At 40.4% G+C, this 21399-nt stretch overlaps 1 protein-coding gene and 1 non-coding gene across 2 annotated transcripts; both read left to right on the top strand.

Moving 5' to 3' along the window:
* Positions 1–4643: 4643 nt before the first annotated feature.
* Positions 4644–5543, top strand: LOC121437563 (melanoma-associated antigen 11-like). The gene has a single exon (XM_041637428.1). The coding sequence runs from the start codon at positions 4644–4646 to the stop codon at positions 5541–5543; it is 900 nt and encodes a 299-aa protein (XP_041493362.1).
* Positions 5544–9313: 3770 nt separating this feature from the next.
* Positions 9314–9441, top strand: LOC121437570. Its single transcript, XR_005972976.1, has one exon. It is a non-coding gene; the product is annotated as a U6atac minor spliceosomal RNA (small nuclear RNA).
* The last annotated feature ends 11958 nt before the right edge of the window (positions 9442–21399 follow it).

Below are 21399 nucleotides of genomic sequence, written 5' to 3'. Positions count from 1 at the left end.
GCATCTGGGGACTTAGCCAATTCAGAGCCAGCACACCAGGTTTTCTCTATCCAGGAACTTGGGGAACTCACAGCCTTTTTTGTGAGGGTTCTGGAAGAGGTAAGTACTTAGCGCCTTCTTCATCTGGGGACTTAGCCAATTCAGAGCTAGCGCACCAGGTTTTCTGCATTGAGGAACTTGGGGCACTCAAAGCCCTTTTGTGAGGGTTCTGGAAGAGGTAAGTACTCTTAGCACATTCTGCGTCTGGGGACTAAGGCAATTCAGAGACAGGGCACCAGGATTTCTGCATCCAGGGACTTGGGAGACTCACAGCCATTTTATGAGGGTTCTGGAAAAGGTTAAGTACACTTAGTGCCTTCTGAATCTGAGGACTTAAGGGACTCAGTCACTTTGTGAGTGTCCTGGAAGCAGGGAGTCCTTCACGCTTTCTACATCCAGGGACTTCAGAGGCTCAAGCCATTTTGTGAGGTTCCTAAAGGCGGAGTTCCTGTCAGCACTATCCACATCCGGTACTTAGGAGGCTCAGCGCCATTTGTGAGGTTTCTGGAAGGTGGAACTCTAGTCAACACTTTCTTCTTCCGGGTACTTCAAAGGCTCAGAGCCATTTTGTGAGGTTCTTGAAAGGGAGCCGGTCTTGCTGTGCTTTTGGAGCCCGGGTGAGTACTGAGGGTGGGCTCAAAGTCCGCTTTCAAGTTTAAAAGACCCCAAATAATGCAGTCAGACCCCTAGTGTTAGTATGACTCCAAGTGGGGCCTTTTTGTAGGTATAAGCCCATCCTTGGGAATTTCACGGCCAAGTTTTCAGGGTTATGAGGAAAAAGTCAGTTCTTGTCCAGGATTAAAGTCTGACTGGACAGTGGACTTAGAAAACTCCAATTCCGATAGAGGGTCCCACAGTATTATAGCTGTACCTCTGTGATGAGCAATGTACCAAATGGGGATCCTCTTTAGTAGTTATTAACCCTTTGCTTATGTACTCACTGGAGACAAATATAGAGAGATTCTTCGAGGTTTCTTTAGATAGATAATGACTTCACTTTCACTTTCTGTGTGCACATGTTGGGGGAGGGGCAGAGGGATCTAGATCAGTGGTTCTCAACTTAGTGTTTTGTAACCCCTTTGGAAATCAAAAGACCCTTTCACCGATGTCACCTAAAATCATGTGAAACCATAGATACTAGTGTTACAATTCCTAACAGTAGTGAAATTTCAGTTATGGAGTAGCAACAAAAGTAATTTTATGATTGGGGGTCACCATAAAAGAGAAATGTATTAAAACTATATTAAAGGGTTGAAGCATTAGGAAGGTTGAGAATCAACGGACTAGAACAAACATAAGCATTAATTTGTCTGGGATCTTCTTGAGGAACTAGTTTCTTCCTCACACTCTCCAATGAGTTAGTGTACAGGAGACTCTAGAAAGAGGAGGTGCCCAGGCATTTGTCCATCAAGATGAGTGCAGGGAGTAGTTTGAGAAACCTGTCTCTAGATAGATAGGCTAAGATAAAAAGCTACATTGTATACTTTTGACCATACTGTTACAAACTAAGGCTGATGTGTGGGAATGAGCCCCTCCCCTATCTTCAGTTACTGCCTTCTGGGATTTTGGGGGACTTAGAGCCATGTGCAAAGTTCAGGGGATGCCTTTCAACAGGTCCCTGCTCCACCCTACACACGTGCATATGAGGTTTCTTGTGGAGAGATAGCTAAATTATCAATCCAGGTGAAAGCAGAAACTGCACTGCAGAGACACTTTCTAGGTAGAGATTTCCCAGTTAATACATCCTGTCACCGAGTGGGACCCAAATGTTGAAAAGAGATTCTTGTCCTTTAGATCATAGGTGGGCCTCCACTCTTTCCTAATTACTGGCAGGAAGAGTAATAAGATTCAAGTACCCCCCCCTTTTTTTTACCCTGTAAAATGAGGGCAGGGTACTTCTGAGGAGTAAGGCCTTAGATCTGGAGAGGTACAGTATCAGGGCCCTAAAGGAGGAACAAAGATACACCTGATATTATAGAGGAAACAATTGTATATGCTCTCCCCTATAAACTTTCAGCCCATAATGGTTCTGTGGAAGACTGGAGACCAAAAATTTCATCTCTAACTTCCTGTTCGGGGATTTAATTGGAGATCAGGTTTGTCCTGGGCCTGGATAATGGATCCGGGGGTCAGCAGGGGCCATATGAGGAAAATTTGGAAAACCTCCAGAATCCTCAAGACAAGAGAGGAAACCTCTTCATTCTACTTCCTATATTGATAAATCCCTAGGGATCTCAAGATGGACTTTGTCCTCACTTCTTTTTCCTCCTCAGGAAGGTGAGCCCATACATTGTGTGGTATCACCAAAGCAGCAGTGGAACCACCTGAGATTACCAGAGGGAGGTGTTCAGTATCTGTCAGCAATCCAGGTAAGAAATATGATGAATGTTAGAAATATTCTTAAGAGAAGCCTCTCCACCAACACAAATAATTCCAATCAGACCAATTTAGGCTGAATAAAAGATGCCCACATTTACTGCAGCACTCCTGGGTGTCCAGGAGCATGGTGAGGGGAAGAGAAAGGGGGAGGGAACCACACAAAACCCAAAGACCACGTGTTTCCTTTTCCAGCAGCAGCCTAAATAGCCTGTGGGAGTGGTCCTGACCCTCCCTGGGGAGGTGTTAGCGCTTGGGCTTTTCCGGAGGTGGAGTCCTCAGGACCAAGGCAACTCCAAGGCCAGGGGCTACGGTGATGCTTCGAACCAAATATTCCAGGGGAAAGGGCTAAAGATGGATGCCAGGGACTGGGCTGACACTTCCAATCAGTGAGGACTAAAGGTAATAAAAACCCTACATCTACTAACAAGGAACTGCAGTCTGTATGGCTCAGTTCCTATGCCTGGAGGGCCCTGAATGGGTGGCTGGGGTTGAGGGTTTACTTTTAGTTGCATACCTTTTGGTGAGAGTTCTCTGGGAGAAGATGTATTTGATACTAGGATTATAGTCAGTTCAGAGGAGGTAGCTAAATATGGAGATGCGAGCTGGTGACACATCTCATCCAATCCTATGTGGGATCTGCCATGGTGACCTCATGACCTGGGCTCATCTCTTCTGAGATATGGGTTCCCTAAGTCCACCTGAAGTTCATCTCACCTATTCTTGAGACTTTTCCTTTACATCATGTAGTAGGAGAGGCGAGCTGCGTCCCCGGCACCAGGCCGCCCGCACAGCTAGCTTTACCCGAAATAATTACACGGAAACTGTATTCTTTTAAACACTGCCTGGCCCATTAGTTCCAGTTTCTTATTGGCTAGCTCTTACATATCGATCTAACCCATTTCCAATAATCTGTGTAGCTCCACTAGCTGGCTTACCAGGAAAGATCTTAACCTGCGTCTGCCTGGAGTGGGAGAATCATGGCGACTCCCTGACTCAGCTTCTTTCTCCCAGCATTTTGTTCTGTTTACTCCGCCTACCTAAGGGTTGGCCTATCAAATGGGCCTAGGCAGTTTCTTTATTAACCAATGAAAGCAACAGATTAGAAAGAAATCACTCCCACATTAACATCAGACCTTATCTACCCTCAAACTCCCATCTCTTCCCTGAGTTAGTTTAAGTAAGAAAGCCACTTAATGGCCCTGAGCCATGACCCCAGGGCATATATAGTATGTACAGTACATTTTCTCTTGACTTCTGATATAGCCCTCCAAGGAGCTCCATACTGATTCCTTCTGCTCTCCAGGGCTTTAATAATCTCAGGGAGAGGAAAAATGTGAACAGAATGAGAGACCTTGGTTAATGACAGGGCTTCAGGATCTGACAAGTTCTAGTAAGGACCTCAGAGGATGGTTGGAGGGAACTCCAGCCCATAGCACAAACATGGGTCCCAAAAAAGTCTTCCCTGAAACTCTTTCTCCACAGTAGTGCTGTACATGGGCATAAGTCTGAATTCCCTGTGTTATTTCCAGGCATTAGTCTAAAGAAGCTGAAAGTACTGTTAAGAATATCTTGACTCAATTAATCAGAGGGAAGATCAGGTACATTGGTACGAAGTTGAGACATGAGGGAGTCCCATCAGCCCAACACAGAGACTCAGTACCTTCCTGCCCTCCTGTCAGCAGTGAGAAAACCTAGACAATTTGGGTGGATTCCACCCTTTCACCTCCACTTCCCTCTGTGTCATAAAACATAGAGCCTAGCCTTAAGGAATACAGACATGGGAGTCACCTGGAACAACCTTTTCCTTTATGCATTTATTCAGGTGAGGCTCAAACTGGTCTCATATGTAGGAAAGTCAGGCTATATTAATATGGGCTATCTTTTGTACTTCTAAGGACCTGGTTTAAGGACATGTGAGGCACCTTACTTCCTTTCTTTGAATCTCAGAGATACAGAACTTTTGGGTATTTGCCTCAGGCAAGATGAGCAGTGTGCCTACAGAAACTATAGTCTTTTCCTCTTTAAGGCTTTTAAGAGTGTATGCAGCACTGTAGTTATTTGGCCTTAGAGTATCAGCCAAGCCAACTCCTGTAGCAAGTTTTTTTGAGAGGTGCCTCAGGGACAGAATTAGAGTTGCCTAACATTTTCCTTCTTTCTCAGGCTTGTAAGTCTTCATCCCTGTGACCTGAACAGTAGCTTGTCTGCTCTTGCAAAAGAAACTCAAGATGGATTCTATTGAGAACAACCAGAGCATCAACCTCCCAAATAGCCCTCAGGCCCAAGTGGAGGAAAGGGGCCTGGAGGATGCCCAGGTCTCCATAGCTGAGGCAGGCGAGGAAGAAGCCACTGCAGCTGCCCCAGGGGAAGTGTCTGCTGGTCCCCAGAGTGCTGAGAGAGCTTCCACTCCTCCCACTACCATGGGAGGGGCATCATCTGGTGAAGCCTCTGACAATGAAGAAGGGGAGGTGGCTGAGCCCGAGTCTTCCCAACAGAGTATACTAAATGGAAAGATAGTTGATTTGGTGAGATTCCTGCTCATTAAGTTTCGAAGGATGGAGCTAACCACCAAGGCAGAAATGATGAATAGGGCCATGAGAGATTTTGAGGAGTACTATTCTGTGATCTTTAGTAAGGCCTCTGAGTGTATGATGTTGATCTTTGGTATTGACATGATGGAGGTGGACCCTTTTCTTCATGCATATTTCCTTTTTCCTGCTTTGGGGATTACCTATGATGGGATGATGCATGGGGTTCTAGGTGTACCCAAGACAGGCCTGGTGATAATTGTACTGTGTGTCATCTTCATTGAGGACAATTGTGTCAGTGAGGAGGTGTTCTGGGATGTGATGAATAGCCTAGGCCTGTATGCTGGGGTGAATCATTTCATATTTGGGGAGCCCAAGAGCCTCATCACTGAATATTTTGTGCAGGAAGGCTATGTGGAGTACAGACAGGTGCACAACAGCTGTCCTCCTCGCTATGAGTACCTATGGGGCCCAAGGGCCTATGCTGAAACTACCAAGATGAAAGTCTTGGAATTTTATGCCAGTATTGTTAAGCAGGATCCTAGATCATACCATGAAAAGTATGCGGAGGCTTTGAGAGAGGAGCAAGGGCGGGCCTAGGCCAAAGAAGTACAGCAGATGGCTACTCCTGCTCTGAGCCGCACCAGTTCTACCACACTAACCGTTTTAATTCCATATTATGGCAGGCAGAGCAGAAATGTAGTGAACTTCCTTGAAAAGAGTGTGAGCCATTCTTTCTTTACTATTCTGTTTATGTGACTTTAGAAGGCTCTTTAAGATTTTGCTACTTATACTACAAGGTTTATTTGCTTGAGATTTTTAAGTTTAGAAATGACATTAGTAATGCATTTATTGTTGATCCAGGTTAGGAGAATTTTGTTATCTTGAAATCACACAGAAATGTTTTCTAATTTGTAATATGTAACAAGATGTGAAAACATTAAAGTTGAAACTTCCTGGACAATGGAAAAGAAATAAAAAACAGTATGATATAATTTTGATTGACTTACTGTTTTTAGTCTTTCATTCCAGTTAATTAATTAAAATTAAAACTAAAGTAAGCTAAATGGAATCTCTTCCTGAAACCTTCACTGAGGACCTGATCTTTGCAAAGTTCTGAGTTAGCAGTGACATGTAGGAGAAACCAGATCCCTCTCTACCCATGGATAATTGGTACATAGAAGAAGCCAGATCCATGCTTTCTTCTAGATAAGGTGTGTGTAGGAGCCGCAGCCCTGTGGTGAAGAGAGAAGTTCTTTTATACCATAAGCCCCAGTACAGGAAGGACTGCAAAGGGTTCTTCTGGGGTGAGTAGTCCAGTGTGCCTTAAACCAAGACAACTTGGGAGGCTGGGGGAATTGATTGTTATTAAACTGAGGATTATTACAGCCAGGCTCTCTGGAGGTGTGGCTGCTTTAGGGCTGAGAGAAGGGAAAACTGGTATTTTTAGTAAACTTCAGAATAGTGGAATCAACCTGGGATTCTCACTCAATGATCAAACTCTTTGATGTCACATGCAATCAGGAAGACATTAACCCCAACACCTCAAAACAAAAAACTTAAAATTTTAAAGAAGAATCCTGTCCTGAGACAGGATTAGGAATTACAGCTGAATACATTTCATGCACTCTAAACTTTACTGCTATGCTTTAAAGGATGTTCTTCACATACATGGGGGAATAATGGAAAAGTGAGGCCTATAACTCCTACACAGGGCCACTTTTATTTATCTCCTTGGTCAGAGGAGACAGAGTTGACTGTTAAAATTACTTTAACTATTTCTTATGTGTATCAGTGTTTTTCTGGCATGTAAGTAAATGGGGGTACACATGTTCTGGTGCCTAGGGAGGCCAGAAGTAGGTGCCAGATTCTTTGGAACTGGAATTAGAATGTTAGCCTGCCAGTACTGAAAACAAAACTTTGGTGCACAGAAAGAGAAACAAGTGCTTTGAATAACCAAGCTATCTGGCCTCAGGTAAAGCTAGATTGAAAAAAGAATTATTTGTGTTTGTCTGTAAAGTAAGAGGTCAATGCATGCATACCACTGTACATGTGTGGGCAGCAGAGGACAACTTTCACATTGTTTCTTGACTTCCACCATGTTGAAGCAGGACCTCTCTTGCTTCTGTTGCTGTACTTTGTACTCCAGGGCTAGCAGTCCTGAGAGATTCAGGCCAATTCTTCCTCTACCACCACGCTCAAAAAAGAAGTGGCAGGATTTCAGCCGCACTCTATTGAACGTCACTCTTTATGTGGTTTTGAGAAGTATATCTCAAATTGGCCACCTGAAGCATTTAGCACTTTTACCCTCTGATTCAGCTTTTCAACCCCAAGATAACATTTACTTGAGTTATCTCCAGTACAGTTGGTGAACCATTGAAGATAGTGGTTTGCCTGAAAACTCCTCTGGGAGGGATGGAAGTGAGAAGCTGGTCTGTGACTCACACTCTAGGAGCATACCTGTAAGGGTGGTTAATCTGCACTCAGATTTTGAAGTGTGTCCAAAAAGAAGGAGGATTTAGTGAGTTTTATTCCAGAAATTTTATTTTGAGTGATTAGCTATATTGTGTCCCACTGCTCTACACGTTCTCTGCTATATCCTAGCAACTGTGGACAACAGTATGTCCCCAAGGTGGAAGAAATAAGGATAAAATTCTAAAAAAAAAAGTCATCTGTCTTTCACTATGGTTACCCTAAAAAAACTGTACAGGTACCTTCAAAGGCAGAATACATATTCCAGCAGCCCTATCAGACTAGCTCTATCATTTCTTAGTTGAAGAGCCCTATGGCTCCCAGACTTGGGAATTTTACAAATACCCACCTAAAAGGAGACAGTGCTGGGAAGAGACCAGGGTTCTTTATGTACCTCTTTCTTAGTAGATGCTTCAATTGCCTCCTCTGGAGGCCAGAATGAGTATCACACCATCTCTATATCTGACTTCCATGCTGACTTGTGCAGCTAATTAAATGTTCAGGCAAAGAATGGTCAGGTTGAACATGGAAGAAAATTACCTTAAAAAGAAGAATACATGAATTTCAGGGTAAATCTGGTCTTAGAAGCTTAACCAACAGATAAAGATACACAGGATACAGTAGCTATTTTTTGTTTTACATGGACAACAGTTATAAAATTTCTAGTTACCCCACTGCAATTGCTATTCTACTACTACCTAAGCAGGAAGAAACACACATACTATTTTTGTGATAATATATACATTTATTATATATGATATTAATTAGTATTGCACATACTTCATAATACATGAATACATAGGTTATATGCATTGCTGCTACAAATATTCAAAAATAAAAATGTGTCACAATTCTCTTAAAAAAATCCTTCATCAAGTGGCCTCCTCACGATAATTCCAATATTCTTTCTATACAGCTCTTCTCAATACTCTAGCATGACAGGTTTAACTCTATTTGATGTGGGGAAAAAAACCTGGTGTAATTTTTTATGTTGACACATACTGTCATTCTTTAGGCTACATGACCCTGTCTGTGTATTCTTCATAAAAGAACCATGTTGGGTTATGATTCCCAAATAATATTTCCTTCTGTGTAATTTGAGCATGGAAGCAACTATGAAATCTTGGTCATTGACAAAAGCAAAAGTGGAATGAAACAAACTAAAACAAAACATCTGTCATGTCTTAAAGGGAGTATGTATGGAAAATTACTACAAACAAGTAAGAGAGACAGATATGTGAAGACAATGGAACCATAGGAGCACATTACTCTACATGGTAAATACCAGAGCAAAGGGGCACAGTGTGATTAAAATATCACGGTTAATCCTGGAATGGGTGTAAGCTCACCACCACCCCAACAAAGAAGGAACCCCAAAAGGCTGTTCACTTCATATCACATGTAACCATTCTCTAAGGAAAATCAGGGATTATGGAGGCATAAAAAATGATATCACATAGATCAGCTCAAGATACCCATACCCACACCAAGCAGTATATATCAACAAAAGCCCTTTTGAATGCTGTTTTCAGTTGTATTCTGTTCATGGCATTATGTTTTATAGTGACATTTCATGTTTTTTTTTCCTGACAAACTATGAGTGGTCTTTAAATTTCCCTGTCTGGCTAGTGTTGCAGCTTTCACAAACCTGACTTTTATCATTTTATTGGTTTAATTCTTACTTCACTCTCATTGGTTTTGATGTTCTTTTTATTTCCTTGCTTCTAATTGTTATGGATATTTTGATTTTTCAGATCAATTAATATTAATGTTTGCTTATTCTTGACAGTTGATTTTAATCTGGGCAATAAATCGCTATAATTTTTTCTGTATTTGCTCCATATGGGATCTTTTCATCATTATAATCATGCTAATATCATCAAAAGAATAGTAATGCAATGTTATACAAAAAAAGAAAAGTTTATCATTCCCTGTCAAGAATGGAAGAGGTACTCAAACAAAAAAATACCAAGCATATAGTTAAAGTGCTGCCACCTATTTTATTGTATTGCATCTGATAACTATTTTCATATTATGTAAAGCCTAGTAAGGCAGACATTGAAAAATACATGCTAAATGCAATCTTTTATATGGTCTTCCTGAATTTTAATTTTTTACATATGTATGTATTTGTGATGTAAGTTATGAATCTTAAAAGACAGCCATGAGAAGGAAAATGAAGTCTTAAGAAACTGGAGCAAGGGTAAGAGTAGTAATAGAGTATATATGACATAAAAGTGGAATGAGGACTACTAGGTAAAGAAAAAGACAAAAGAGGGGAAGAGGATAGGAGAATGTAGAAAGGGAAAAAATCAGCAAACACCAGATATTTATGAAAATATCTAATAAAATGTTTTATATTTTGTGCCAGTGTAAATAGAGACTGCTCTTTGGTTTTTCAGCCACTCAAACCCGAATAATCACACTTAATTTTAGCTAGCTCTTACAACTTAAATTAACCTATTTCTATTAATTTGTGTATCACCACAAGCTGTGGCCTACTGGTAAGTTCTGGCATCTTTTTCCTTTGGCAGCTACATGGTGTTTTGATGACTCAGTCTTCTTTTCTTCTCTATCTTTGTTTGGATTTCCTGCTTTGCTATGTCCTGCCCTGCCATAGACCAAAGCAACTTCTTTATTAAATCAATGGTAATGAAACACATTCACTGCTGTGGGACTGGCACTTGGATTTTCAATAAACACTGACTGCCCAGTAGCCAGGAAGGAAGTATAGGTGGGGTGACGAGGCAGGAAGTAGAGGTGGGACAATGAGAATTCTGGTAAGAAGGAAATTTCAGTCTGCAGTCATCACCCAGCTGCAGAGGAAATCAGACACAGAGCAAGCAAGATGTGACTGCCTCGCTGAAAAAGGTACCAAGCCACATGGTTAACACAGACAAGAATTATGGGATAATGAAAGATGTAAGAATTAGTTAATGTGAAGTCTGAGCTAATGGGCCTATAAGTTTATAATTAATGTACACCTCTGTGTGATTTCTTTGGAACTTAACTGTGGGACCTGGTGGGACAGAAAACTTGCCCAACAAATGATGCCCAATGTTTAGACAACTGCATCCAAAGAAAACCTGGGAGAGCTTGGGAAGTAATTCCAGACACAAAATAACAGCAATAAGCATAGCTTCTTGGTAGCAGCAATTTCTTAGGTTTGCTCTCTTTGCTGGAGGCAAGCACATCTCATTTAAAAGAGGCTTCCTGACTCAGCTTTAGCTGTGAGACTTTTCACCTTTAAAGAGACCTAGCATCCAAAGAATTAAATGATGTTTATGAGTTGCTGACAGCCTGTTTCTTGGTGGTGACAGGGACCTTGAAACTCCATAGAATTGTGACAATAAACATGGCTGTGGCAGGTACCCCTGCCTTGAGGATAGACTCTCAGAAAGCTAAAGAATGGGCTGGATCCAGCCATAAAAGCCATGGCTTTAATCCTAGCCATATCATTTAGCAAATTAAAAACTCATGTAGTTAGAAAAAGAGAGATATACAGTAAATGTAAATTCAGACAAAAAAGTCTCTAAACCATTTACAGTTTAAATATATATATATATATATGTACATATATATATATATATAGGCTTGGGAGAGAATAGGAAAAAAGAAAGTTCTTAAAATAACAACAACAAAAAGAATAGTTAGGTGTGGTAGCTCAAATCTTTAATCCCAACTCTTGGGAAGAAGAGGCAGGCAGATCTCTGTGAGTTCAAGGATAGCCTGGTCTACAGAGTGAATTCCAGGACAGCCAACGATACATAGAGAAACCCTATCTCAAAAAGCCAAAAATTAAAAATAAAAATGAAAGAAATAGAGGTTAAAATAAAGCCACAAAGAGATGAAAAATACACAGAGAGTCTGGATACTGGATGTTATTGTGTTGTCTTTAAATTGTTTGATGATGGAGAAAGGAGCAAAAGCTGCTAAAAGACATTTGATTATACATGCTGCTGGATTAATCATTATACATACACACACACACACACACTCACACACACACACACACACACACACACATATATATGAAATGCTTTAACTTCAAAATTTAAGTCAAAAGATATGTTACTTTGAAGAAGAGGTTTTACTTTTGTTTCCACAGGAAATGAGGGACTGTCGATTCATTCAGTGTTAAGAAAATCAGGTTTGACAAAGGAAGATCCCTTGAGAAATCTTTGGTAGGAACAGATTGATGTAGGAGTATCATCTGTCTATGTATTGCTTTCATTGGTTAGTAAAGAAACTGCCTTGGCTTTTGATAAAACAGCAGCTTAGATAGGTGGAGTAGACAGAAAAGAATGCTGGGAGAAAGAAGCAGAGTCAGGCAGATGCCATACTTCTCCTACCCAAGACGGACAGTGGTTAGACTCATGCCGGTAAGCCACAGTCAAGTGGTGATACAGACAATAGAAATGGGTTAATCAAGATGTGAGAGTTAGCCAAGAAGAGGCTAGAGCTAATGGGCCAGGCAGTGTTTAAATGAATACAATTTGTGTGTTGTTATCTCGGGCGAGTCAGGGAGCCAGGATCCTGGCAGGAACACAGCCCGCCGCTCCTTTTGCAACAACAGATAACCCGGATGTCTGAGTTCCACATCCAGAACAGATTCAAGACTGCTTCCTGAGATGATCCAGCCTCACAGGATATCCCAGTCAGGACTTGACCATAATTCTAAATTTTCTTTAGGTCCCAATAAGATTATTAGTGCCCCCAATCAGCAGGAAGTAACCTAGAAAACTATGCCCACATTCCCCAAAATAATGGATTATTGATATTTGCCTTTGTTTAGGACGTTGTTTACAAGTTGTTATGGATCATGGTCTGCAGAAAAGCTAAACAAAACCAACCCTCTAAAAATGTAAATACCTACATAGGAGTTGCATCTGTAAAAGTTGATAGATTTCAACATCATAAATGTGTAGAATTAGGAATGCTGTAGGTCCAGAGCCTAATTATTATTTATCTTTGGCTATTTTTGTTCTTTAAATAGCCATTCCTTGCTTATATCTTTACCAGATCTAAATCTTTTGAGTAACGAAAAACACTTGGAATTTTGCATAGATAATTTTAGAGTCAAGATGAAAGCTGAGGGTGGTTTGTAGAAACGCCATCCTAGATAAGTAAACACTCAGGGTGAACTCTAAAAGCCTCTTTCAGGATAGAACGCTCCCAAATAATACAGTTTCATGCCTGTGTTCAGCATAGTTCCAAGTGAGGCCCACTTATATGTTTGTATTCCTTACTCTTTCGCTCCCTGGGACCTTTCTTTCACCAGTACCATTTTTAGACTTTGTCAGAGATAAGTGAGGAGACATGAGAGTGGACTGTGTAAGCTAGACTCTTGGCAGAGAGACCTCAGGTTATATAATTTAGCTAGTGTCCATCACTTGTGGAAATGAGCCCCTTCTGCTTCTTCTAGAAGATGGGGAGTAACCCTATCTATAGGTGGTGTAGGAGGTCTTTCTGTATTTGTGTTGCTTTCATTGGTTGAATAAAAAAACTGCCTTGACCTTTTGATAGGGCAGCCCTTAGATGGTCAGTGTAGACAGAACAGAATGTCGGGAAGAAGGGAAATGTGGCAGACACCATGAATCTCCAGCCTGAGATGGCTGTAGGTTAAAATCTTGCCGGTAAGCCACAGTCACATGATGATACACAGATTTAATAAAAATGGGTTAATCAAGATGTGAGAGTTAGCCAATATGGCTAGACCTAATGGGCCAGGCAGTAATTTAATTAATACAATTTCTGTGTGGTGATTTCAGGGGTTAAGCTAACCAGGTGGCAGGACACAGCCCGCTCCTCCTCTACAACACATAGGAATTGCTTCAGAGTTTTCCAAATTAAGGCACATGATATATTTTGAGTAAAATGGGAATATTGGAGTAGGACTCTGAAGGCCCATCCTGATTAATAAGTTGGGATAATAAAGTTACACTGTATTTTTTGAGGGTTCTGTGCCAAACTCTGAATGACTTGTAGGAACTAAGCCTCCAAAAGCTTCTGCTTGATGGGACATGGGGGAGTCTCAGAGCCATTTTGTGAGGTTCCTGGAGCTTAGAGGACACCTCAGTGATGACTTATTCATTCTTTCACATATTCATTCATTCACACTCACATCCAGGTACTTGGTGGGGGGGTATTACAGCCATTTTATCAGTTTTCTGAAAGGGAAAAGATCACTCCACACTTTCAGAGTCAAGCTGAAAGCATGGGATTGATTCTAAGAGCCTCTTTTGTGATAGAAGAACTGCAAATAATGCAGATTCACCCCTTTGCTTAACATTATACCAGAGAGGTCCTACTTGAAGGCAGCAGTCGCTTGCCCAGTCAGTCCTCGGAAATTCTACTGAGGACCCATTTTAGAAGGTTCTGAAGATGAAGACTGCTTTTGTCCTTGGTGAAAGTCTGGTCAGAGAGTGGACTGAGAAAGCCACACTCCAGATAGAGGCTCCCACAATAGTAAAGCTGTACCAGTGGGGTGAGAACTGCACCAAATGGCAGAACATATGGGCAGTAGAGGTCCTGAGTTTTTTATCAATCTGTAATTGTGGATAGTGCAGAGGAGTGATGTTTACATGTCTGTTTAGATCATATTTCAGCTTTCAAGGTACGTTTAGCACTGGAGAGTGGACTGCAGAAATCCTACTCCATCTAGATAGTACCCAAATAAATCAACTGTGGTGTATTTCAAGGAATAAATCTCTTATTCTCCCTTTCCTAGGAGGAACCAAGAGCCAGATTCAGAAAGAGATTAGGAGATTAAGAAAGAGAAGAGGCAATGTACCTATTGGTAAAAATGTAAATACTTATTGGGCTGTGAAATCTCCAACATAGATAGAAAAGATGAGACAATCAAGCCACAATGTGCACCCCGAAACAAAGTATGGTTCAACTGGGGAAATGAGCTTCTCCCCTATCTTCACCATCTAATTTTGGGGATGAGATTCCTGCCCTTCAGATCACACATGGGTCTCCATTCTCTCATCAGACCTGGAGACACTGGGGAGAATATAATCAAGCTCAATGCACCACTTTGTTACAGCTTGTAAAGTTATCAGGAAGTGTGGGTCTTGTTCTGGGGAAAAGCTTCATAACTGCAGAGGTAAAATACTGGAGCCCTGAATGAAGTAGGATCTACTATGGAATAATCCTTCTGTACACTGTAGGAATATGTCACTATGGCTGCTTTAGCTAACAAGCTGAATTGCCAATAGTGGAACATTATAAAATTAGTTGGGAAGACAACACTGACAATGTTGAGCTGAGGAAAGGTAGAGTGAGAGGAGGGGTCAGCCAGCGGGAAAGGAAGCAATACCTGTAGAAAATGAACTTACAAGCCACAAACCATGTGGCAAAGTTTATGTAAGAAATACGTGTTAAATTAGATGTAATTGTTACCTAGCAAAAAACCTGAGCATTGGCAGAGCATTTGTAATTAATATTAAGCCTCTGAGTGATTATTCAAGAGTCTGCAAGGCAGGATGAATAATCTCTGTGAGGACCCAGAAATACGTCTGATTCAAGGTGTCCAAAACTGCCTCCGCTTTCAGCCTAGACTGCTCCATGGAAAGACCATGGACCAAATATGCTTCTTCCTTTTCAGAGAGTAAGGTGGGAATCAAGGGTGACCTGAGGGCTATCAGGGACTTTTTGAGGAGTAAATAGGAAAAGCTTCATAATTCCTAGGACAGTACATAACTACTGCTCAGTCTGTGAGTCTAGAGAAACTCCATACAGATGTGCTCCATTTTCACTTCTGTCTCCTCTTTAAGGAAGGGCAGTTTATTAAGCAAGAGATGCAGAGTCAGAGAAGCAGAGGGAGCCAGGTGATTTTGCCAGAGGAGGTATCTGGTAACTGCAGGCAGTCTAGGTAAGTAACCATGGTATGAATTGGACCTGTGATAAGAATTAACCTCCTCACAAATTAACCTCCTCACAAGCCAGGGACCATATGGAGCTGTATGTACACTATTCTGATGCCTTCAAATTTCTGACTGGGGGGCTGTTGTGAATGGCCTCTTTTAGGCTTCTCAAATTGGGGTAAAAATGCTGGGAGTGGACCATCTCAGTGCTAGTGTTGATGTCAGGTGAGCCGAGAGACACACATGAAGAGCAGAAGGAGTCAATGTATGGACCTTCCTTAAGGACTGAAAATAAAGCAAACTATAAAAGGATAATGCTATCTGGCTATGTGATAGTGTCAATCCTTAGCCACATTAAGTGTTTTGATTTCTTAAATTATCTCAAAAAGAAATGTGCGCATATTTGGAGAGATGAATTCTGGTGTAAAAGGGAGATATCAAGAAGCACAAAAAAGTTCAAGTGTACTTAGGGAATACCATCTTAGCAGAGGTAAGTCATCACTGGAGATCCCATACAAAGGTTGACAGGATAAAAGTGTGTCAACAACGCACTTCACCTGGAAGGTTAGGAACTAGAAGAGAGTGGGGCATACAGGTAGAGAGATCTCAAGATATGGCAAGGTCCAAGTAAGGAAACTAAAGGATGACCAAAGGAACATCCAGTTCAGACACAAATAGAGATACCACAAAAGTCTCCTAGATCCCTGTCTCTCTCACAGTCCTCTGCAAAACTCTTACTCTGAAACTTGTATTCTGTTTTCAGGACTTTGTCTAGGGGAAAATAAGGATCTTCTAAAACACCACTTGGTCAAAGTCATCAAAAGGAGGATCATGTATGTGGGAGGACTCAAGGTGAGAAATGAGATAGTCCCTCCAGCAACACAGGGAACCAAGTATCCAGTTAGCAGTGGGAAAATCGAAGCACTTTGTTAGGATCCTTTCCTCTTAGCTCTATTCTCCCCTTAACAGAAATAAACCTTTGCTTTAAGAAAGGAGTCACTTTGATCACAGAAAATTTTTAGACCTCTCCATCTATCCAGGTGAAGATCAGGTTGGTATCCAATGCTTGCATAAAGGGCCCATAATGAATTAGGAAGCAGTCCTCCTGAAAAGGTATAAGGAGGTGTGCGGAACCCACATTATTCTATCTCACAGCCTTCTGTTCTATCTTAGAAGCTCAGACACTTTTTCTGAGACTGTACTCAGGCAAAAGGGGTACACCCCAATGAGCCCCTTTCAGACTCTTAGAGCGCAAGAAGGACCATATTTCTTGGCCCTAGAACACCACTTAAGGAAAACCTGTAGCATTTTGAGAGCCATCCAAAGAGCAGCTTTCAGAAGTTATTCATCTTCTCCTTTTCTTTCCCATGTCTGTGAATCTTAATCACTGGACTTGTTTGTGAACCTGAACTTGCCTGTTCTTTCAAAGGAAACTTAAGGTGAATCCTACTGAAAACAGGAAGATCTTGAAACTCCCAGACCATCCTCAGGCCCAAAAGGAGGAAAGGGGCCCAGAGACTGTTCAGGTTCCCATGCATGAGATAAGGAGGTGGAACCTACTGCTACAATCTCAGGGTATGTATCTGTTGGAAGAATGCTCAGTTCTTCCCAGAGTTCTCAGAAAGCCTTCTCTCATCCCACTGTTGTAGGCTCCATTGCAGGAGCACCATCTGCTGAGGACTCTGGCAATCAAGCTAGCAAATTGGCTAACCCAGAGTTAGTCCTGCATGATACACTAAACCAAATGATAGTTGATTTAGTGAGTTTCCTGTTCATCAAGTATAGGAGGAAGCAGTGGGCAACTAGGGCACAAATGCTGCATAGGGTTATGAGAGATTATGAGAATTACTACCCTATGATATTTAGAAAGGCCTATGAGTGTATGAGGCGGGTCTTTAACATTGACATGATACAAGTAGACCCCTTTGTCTAGTTGTACATCTTGATACTGTCCTAGTGATCACCTATGACAGAATGTTACATAGTATTCTGGGAGTACCCAAGATGGATCTGATAATTAAATTGTCATGTGTTTCCTCCTCACAGAAGAAAACTGTCGGTGAGGACACAGTCTGTCATGTGTTAAATATCATGAGGCTGTATGTTGGGAGAAATTATTTCATATTTGGGCTTGCCCAAAAGTTTCATTATTGAGGAGTTTGTGTTAGAATGGTATGTGGAATACAGGCAGATGCCCAAAAGCTGTTCTCCTCTCTATGAGTTCTGTTTTTTGCCAGCTTCATTAATCAGAATCCCAGAGCCTACAACTCCAGGTATACAAAGGCTTTGGTAGATGAGATACAGAGGACCTAGGCCTGAATTACCCAACAAATAATATTCCTGCTCTGACCAGACCACACTCTAGTGTCCTGGTAGTTTTCAGTCATTATCAGGTCAGGTAGTGCAAGAGATCTAAGGACTATACCCTCATTGGAGTGCTGGTGGGAGGAGTGTGGGAACTTTCTTCCTATTATGACTGGGTGACTTAGGCAATCTTGGCATTGTAAAATACTGATACTTTTACTACAAAGTTTATTAGCTTGAGACTTTTAAGGTTACAAATGACATTAGTTATACATACATAATTGTTGATCCAGCCGGGCGGTGGTGGCGCACGCCTTTAATCCCAGCACTCTGGAGGCAGAGGCAGGCGGATCTCTTTGAGTTCGAGACCAGCCTGGTCTACAGAGCTAGTTCCAGGACAGGCTCCAAAGCCACAGAGAAACCCTGTCTCGAAAAAACCAAAAAAGAAAAAAAACAAACAAACAAACAAAAAAAAACCCATAATTGTTGATCCATGTTAGGAAGCTATTATTATCTTCAAAACAAATGAGAATGACCTCTAATTTGTCACAAAATAACCAAGACATTGAAATTGAAATTTTTGGACCATGGGAAAGAAATTGGCATTAACATGAAGAACAGAATAAAATTAATTATTTTCTTGTCTTACAGTGTTTACTTTCTCATTCTGGTTAAGTAATTAAAATTAAAACTAAAGCAAGCTGAATATAATCTGTTCCCCACTGAGCAAATGCACTTAGCAAGGCCCCGTGCTAGCAAGGGAACATAACAGAAGCCATGTCCATCATTAGTCATACAAAGGTACGGTGCAGGAACCAAAGCTCTGTGATGAAGGCAGTTAACAGTATTTTAGACTCCAAAGACAAGTGCAGGAGGGCTGCAGATGACTCTCCTGGAGTGATCATCCCAACGTCAGTGCTATAAACCAAGGAACTTGGGAGACTGGGAGAGATGGTTGTAATTAACTGGAAAGGAGCTCAGGCCAGGCCCTTGGGAGATTTGGCAGCCTTAGGGATGAGTGTTTTTGATCTTAGCCTTTCTGATAGGTATAAGATGTAGTTCAAAGTCATATTGATTCACATTTCCCCAATGGCTAAGGATGGTAAACATTTTTTTAAATGTTTCTCGGCCATTTGAATTTCCTCTGCTGAGAATTCTGTTTAGATCTGTACCCCATTTTTAATTGGATTATTTGCTTTTTTGATATCTAGGTTCTTAAGTTCTTTATGTAATTTGGCTATTAACCCTCTGTCAGATATGGAGCTAGAAAAAACAAATCTCTTTTGTGGGGTGCTGTTTTGTTCTCTTGATGATATCGTTTGTCTTAAAGAAGCTTTTCACTTTTATGAAGTCCAATTAGTTAATTGTTCTTAGTGCCTGTGTTATAGGTCTTCTGCTCAGAAAGTTATCTCCTGTGCCAATATGTTCAAAGCTATTCTCTACTTTCTTGTCTATCAGATTTAGTGTATCTGGTTTTATATTGAGGATTTTGATCCACCTGGACTTGAGTTTTGTGCAGAATGATAGATATGGATCTATTTGCATTCTTCTACATGCTGGCATCCAGTTATACCAGCCCCACATGTTAAAGACGCTTTCTTATTTCCATTGTATAATTCTGTCTTCTTTGTCAAAAATCAGCTGTCCCCAGGTGTGTGGATTTACATATTGGTCTTCAGTTCAGTTCCAGTGAAAGACCTGTCTGTTTTTATGTCAAACCATGCAGTTTTTACCACTACAACTCTGTAGCACACCTTATAACCAGAGATGACAATACCTCCAGAAGTTCTTTTATTGAATAGGATTATTTTAGCTATTCTGGATTTTTTGTTTTTTCTTGTGAAGTTGAGTATTAATCTTTTAAGGTCTGTAAAGAATTGTGTCCAGATTTTAATTGGGATTCTGTTGAATCCGTAGATTAATTTTGGTAAGATGATCATTTTTATTATGTTAATAATGTTGGTCCATAACATGGGAGATATTTCTTTTTTTAGCCTATTTATCATTTGTATATGAGAATGCTACTGATTTTTTTAGTTAATCTTGTATGCAGCCAATTCACTAAAGTGTTTATCAGTCATAGGAGTTCCTTGGTAGAATTTTTGGGGTATTTTGTGTATACTATTCTATTATTTGCACACTTTGACTTCTTCCTTTCCAATTTATGCCCTGTTGATCTCCTTTAGTTATGTAGATGTCTCTCAGTTACATTTGATTAATAATGTCTTTTAACTCCATTATTATTCTGTTTAGTTTTTTTTTTTTGTCTGGATGGCCTGTTCATTGGTGAGAGCAGTGTAATGAAATCTCCCACTATTAATGAGTGAGGCTCAATGTATTATGTAAACTTTATTAATGTTTCTTTTACAAATATAGATGCTCTTGCATTTGGGACATAGATATAAATAATTGAGATGCCATCTTGGTGTATTTTCTTTGATGAGTATGAAATGTCCTTCTCCATCTCTTTTTAATTAATTTTGTTTTGTTCTATTTTGTTAGATGTTAGAACAACTACCCTAGTTTTCTTCTTAGGTACATTTGCTTGGAAAATATTTATCCAACCCTTTAATCTGAGGTAATTTCTGTGCTTGCTGTTGAAGTCTGTTTCTTATATGCAGCAAAAGGAACCACACATAGGCAGCCTACCAGCAGTCCTCCTCCATTCACTCAGTATACCCAATTCCTATTCCCCTCTTAATTACCATATCCTAAACCCAAACTGAAGCAGAGACCCCCTGATGCACCAAAGGTCAAGCTAACCACCAGAAGTTCAGCCCCCAACTTAGACAGAGACCTCTTATTGGATCAGAGGTCACATTGACCACCAATTAATCAGGTCCTGTTTTAATATCCATTCTGTTAAACTTTTCTTTTTATTAGGTAATTGAGTAAATTGATATTGAGAGATATTAATGACCCATGATTTTTAATTTTTGTTATTTCCGTGGTGGTGCTGGTGATAGTGTGTGTGTGTCTGTCTGTGTTGGTGTCTCTGTGTGTATATGTATAACCCTTCACTGGGCTATGCTGCTGTGAGATTATTTATCGCCTATACTTTTATGGGTGTGCTTAAGATCCTTGTGTTTGAATCTTCTAATATCTTCTGTATGGCTGGATTTACTGAAAGTTATTGTTTAAATTTAAGTTTGTCATGAAATATCTTGTTATCTCCATCTATGTTGATAAAAAATTCTGTCTGGGATAGTAGTGTGGGCTGGCATCTGTAGTCTATTAGAGTCTACAAGACATCTACCCAGGACCTTTGGGCTTTTGGAGACTCAGTTGAGAAGATTGTTATAATTCCAATGTTCTGGTTTTTTATATGGTATTTGGCATTTTTTCTTTGCAGCTTTTAATATTCTTTCTTTGCTTTGTCTGTTTAGTATTTTTATTTTTATGTGGTACAGGGACTTTCATTTTGATACAATCTATTTGTTGTTCTTTAAGACTCTTTTACTTTTACAGGCATATCCTTTGTCCTTCTTTAGTTTAGGAATTTTTTTCTTCTATTATATTTTAAAATATATTTTCTGGGTTTTGGGGCTTGGATTTTCTTCTTCTATTCCTATTATGCTTAGGTTTGGTCTTTTCATAGTGTCTCAGGTTTCCTGGATGTTTTGTGTTAGGAATTTTTTAGCTTTAATATTTTTGACCTATCAATCTGTTGCCTTTATCATGTTTTCAACACCTGAAATTCTTTCTTCTATCATTTGTACTCTGTTGGTGATGCTTATGTCTATAGTTCTTGTTCAGTTACCTAGAATTCCCATTTCCAGAATTCCTAAAGTTTATATTTTCTTTATTGT

Source organism: Microtus oregoni, unplaced genomic scaffold (genome assembly GCF_018167655.1).
Source record: "Microtus oregoni isolate MIOR12 unplaced genomic scaffold, Mior012 000052F_ref0000163, whole genome shotgun sequence".
NCBI lineage: Eukaryota > Metazoa > Chordata > Mammalia > Rodentia > Cricetidae > Microtus > Microtus oregoni.
The sequence above is the reverse complement of the archived record's forward strand: the minus strand, read 5'-3'. Positions and strand labels throughout refer to the sequence as shown.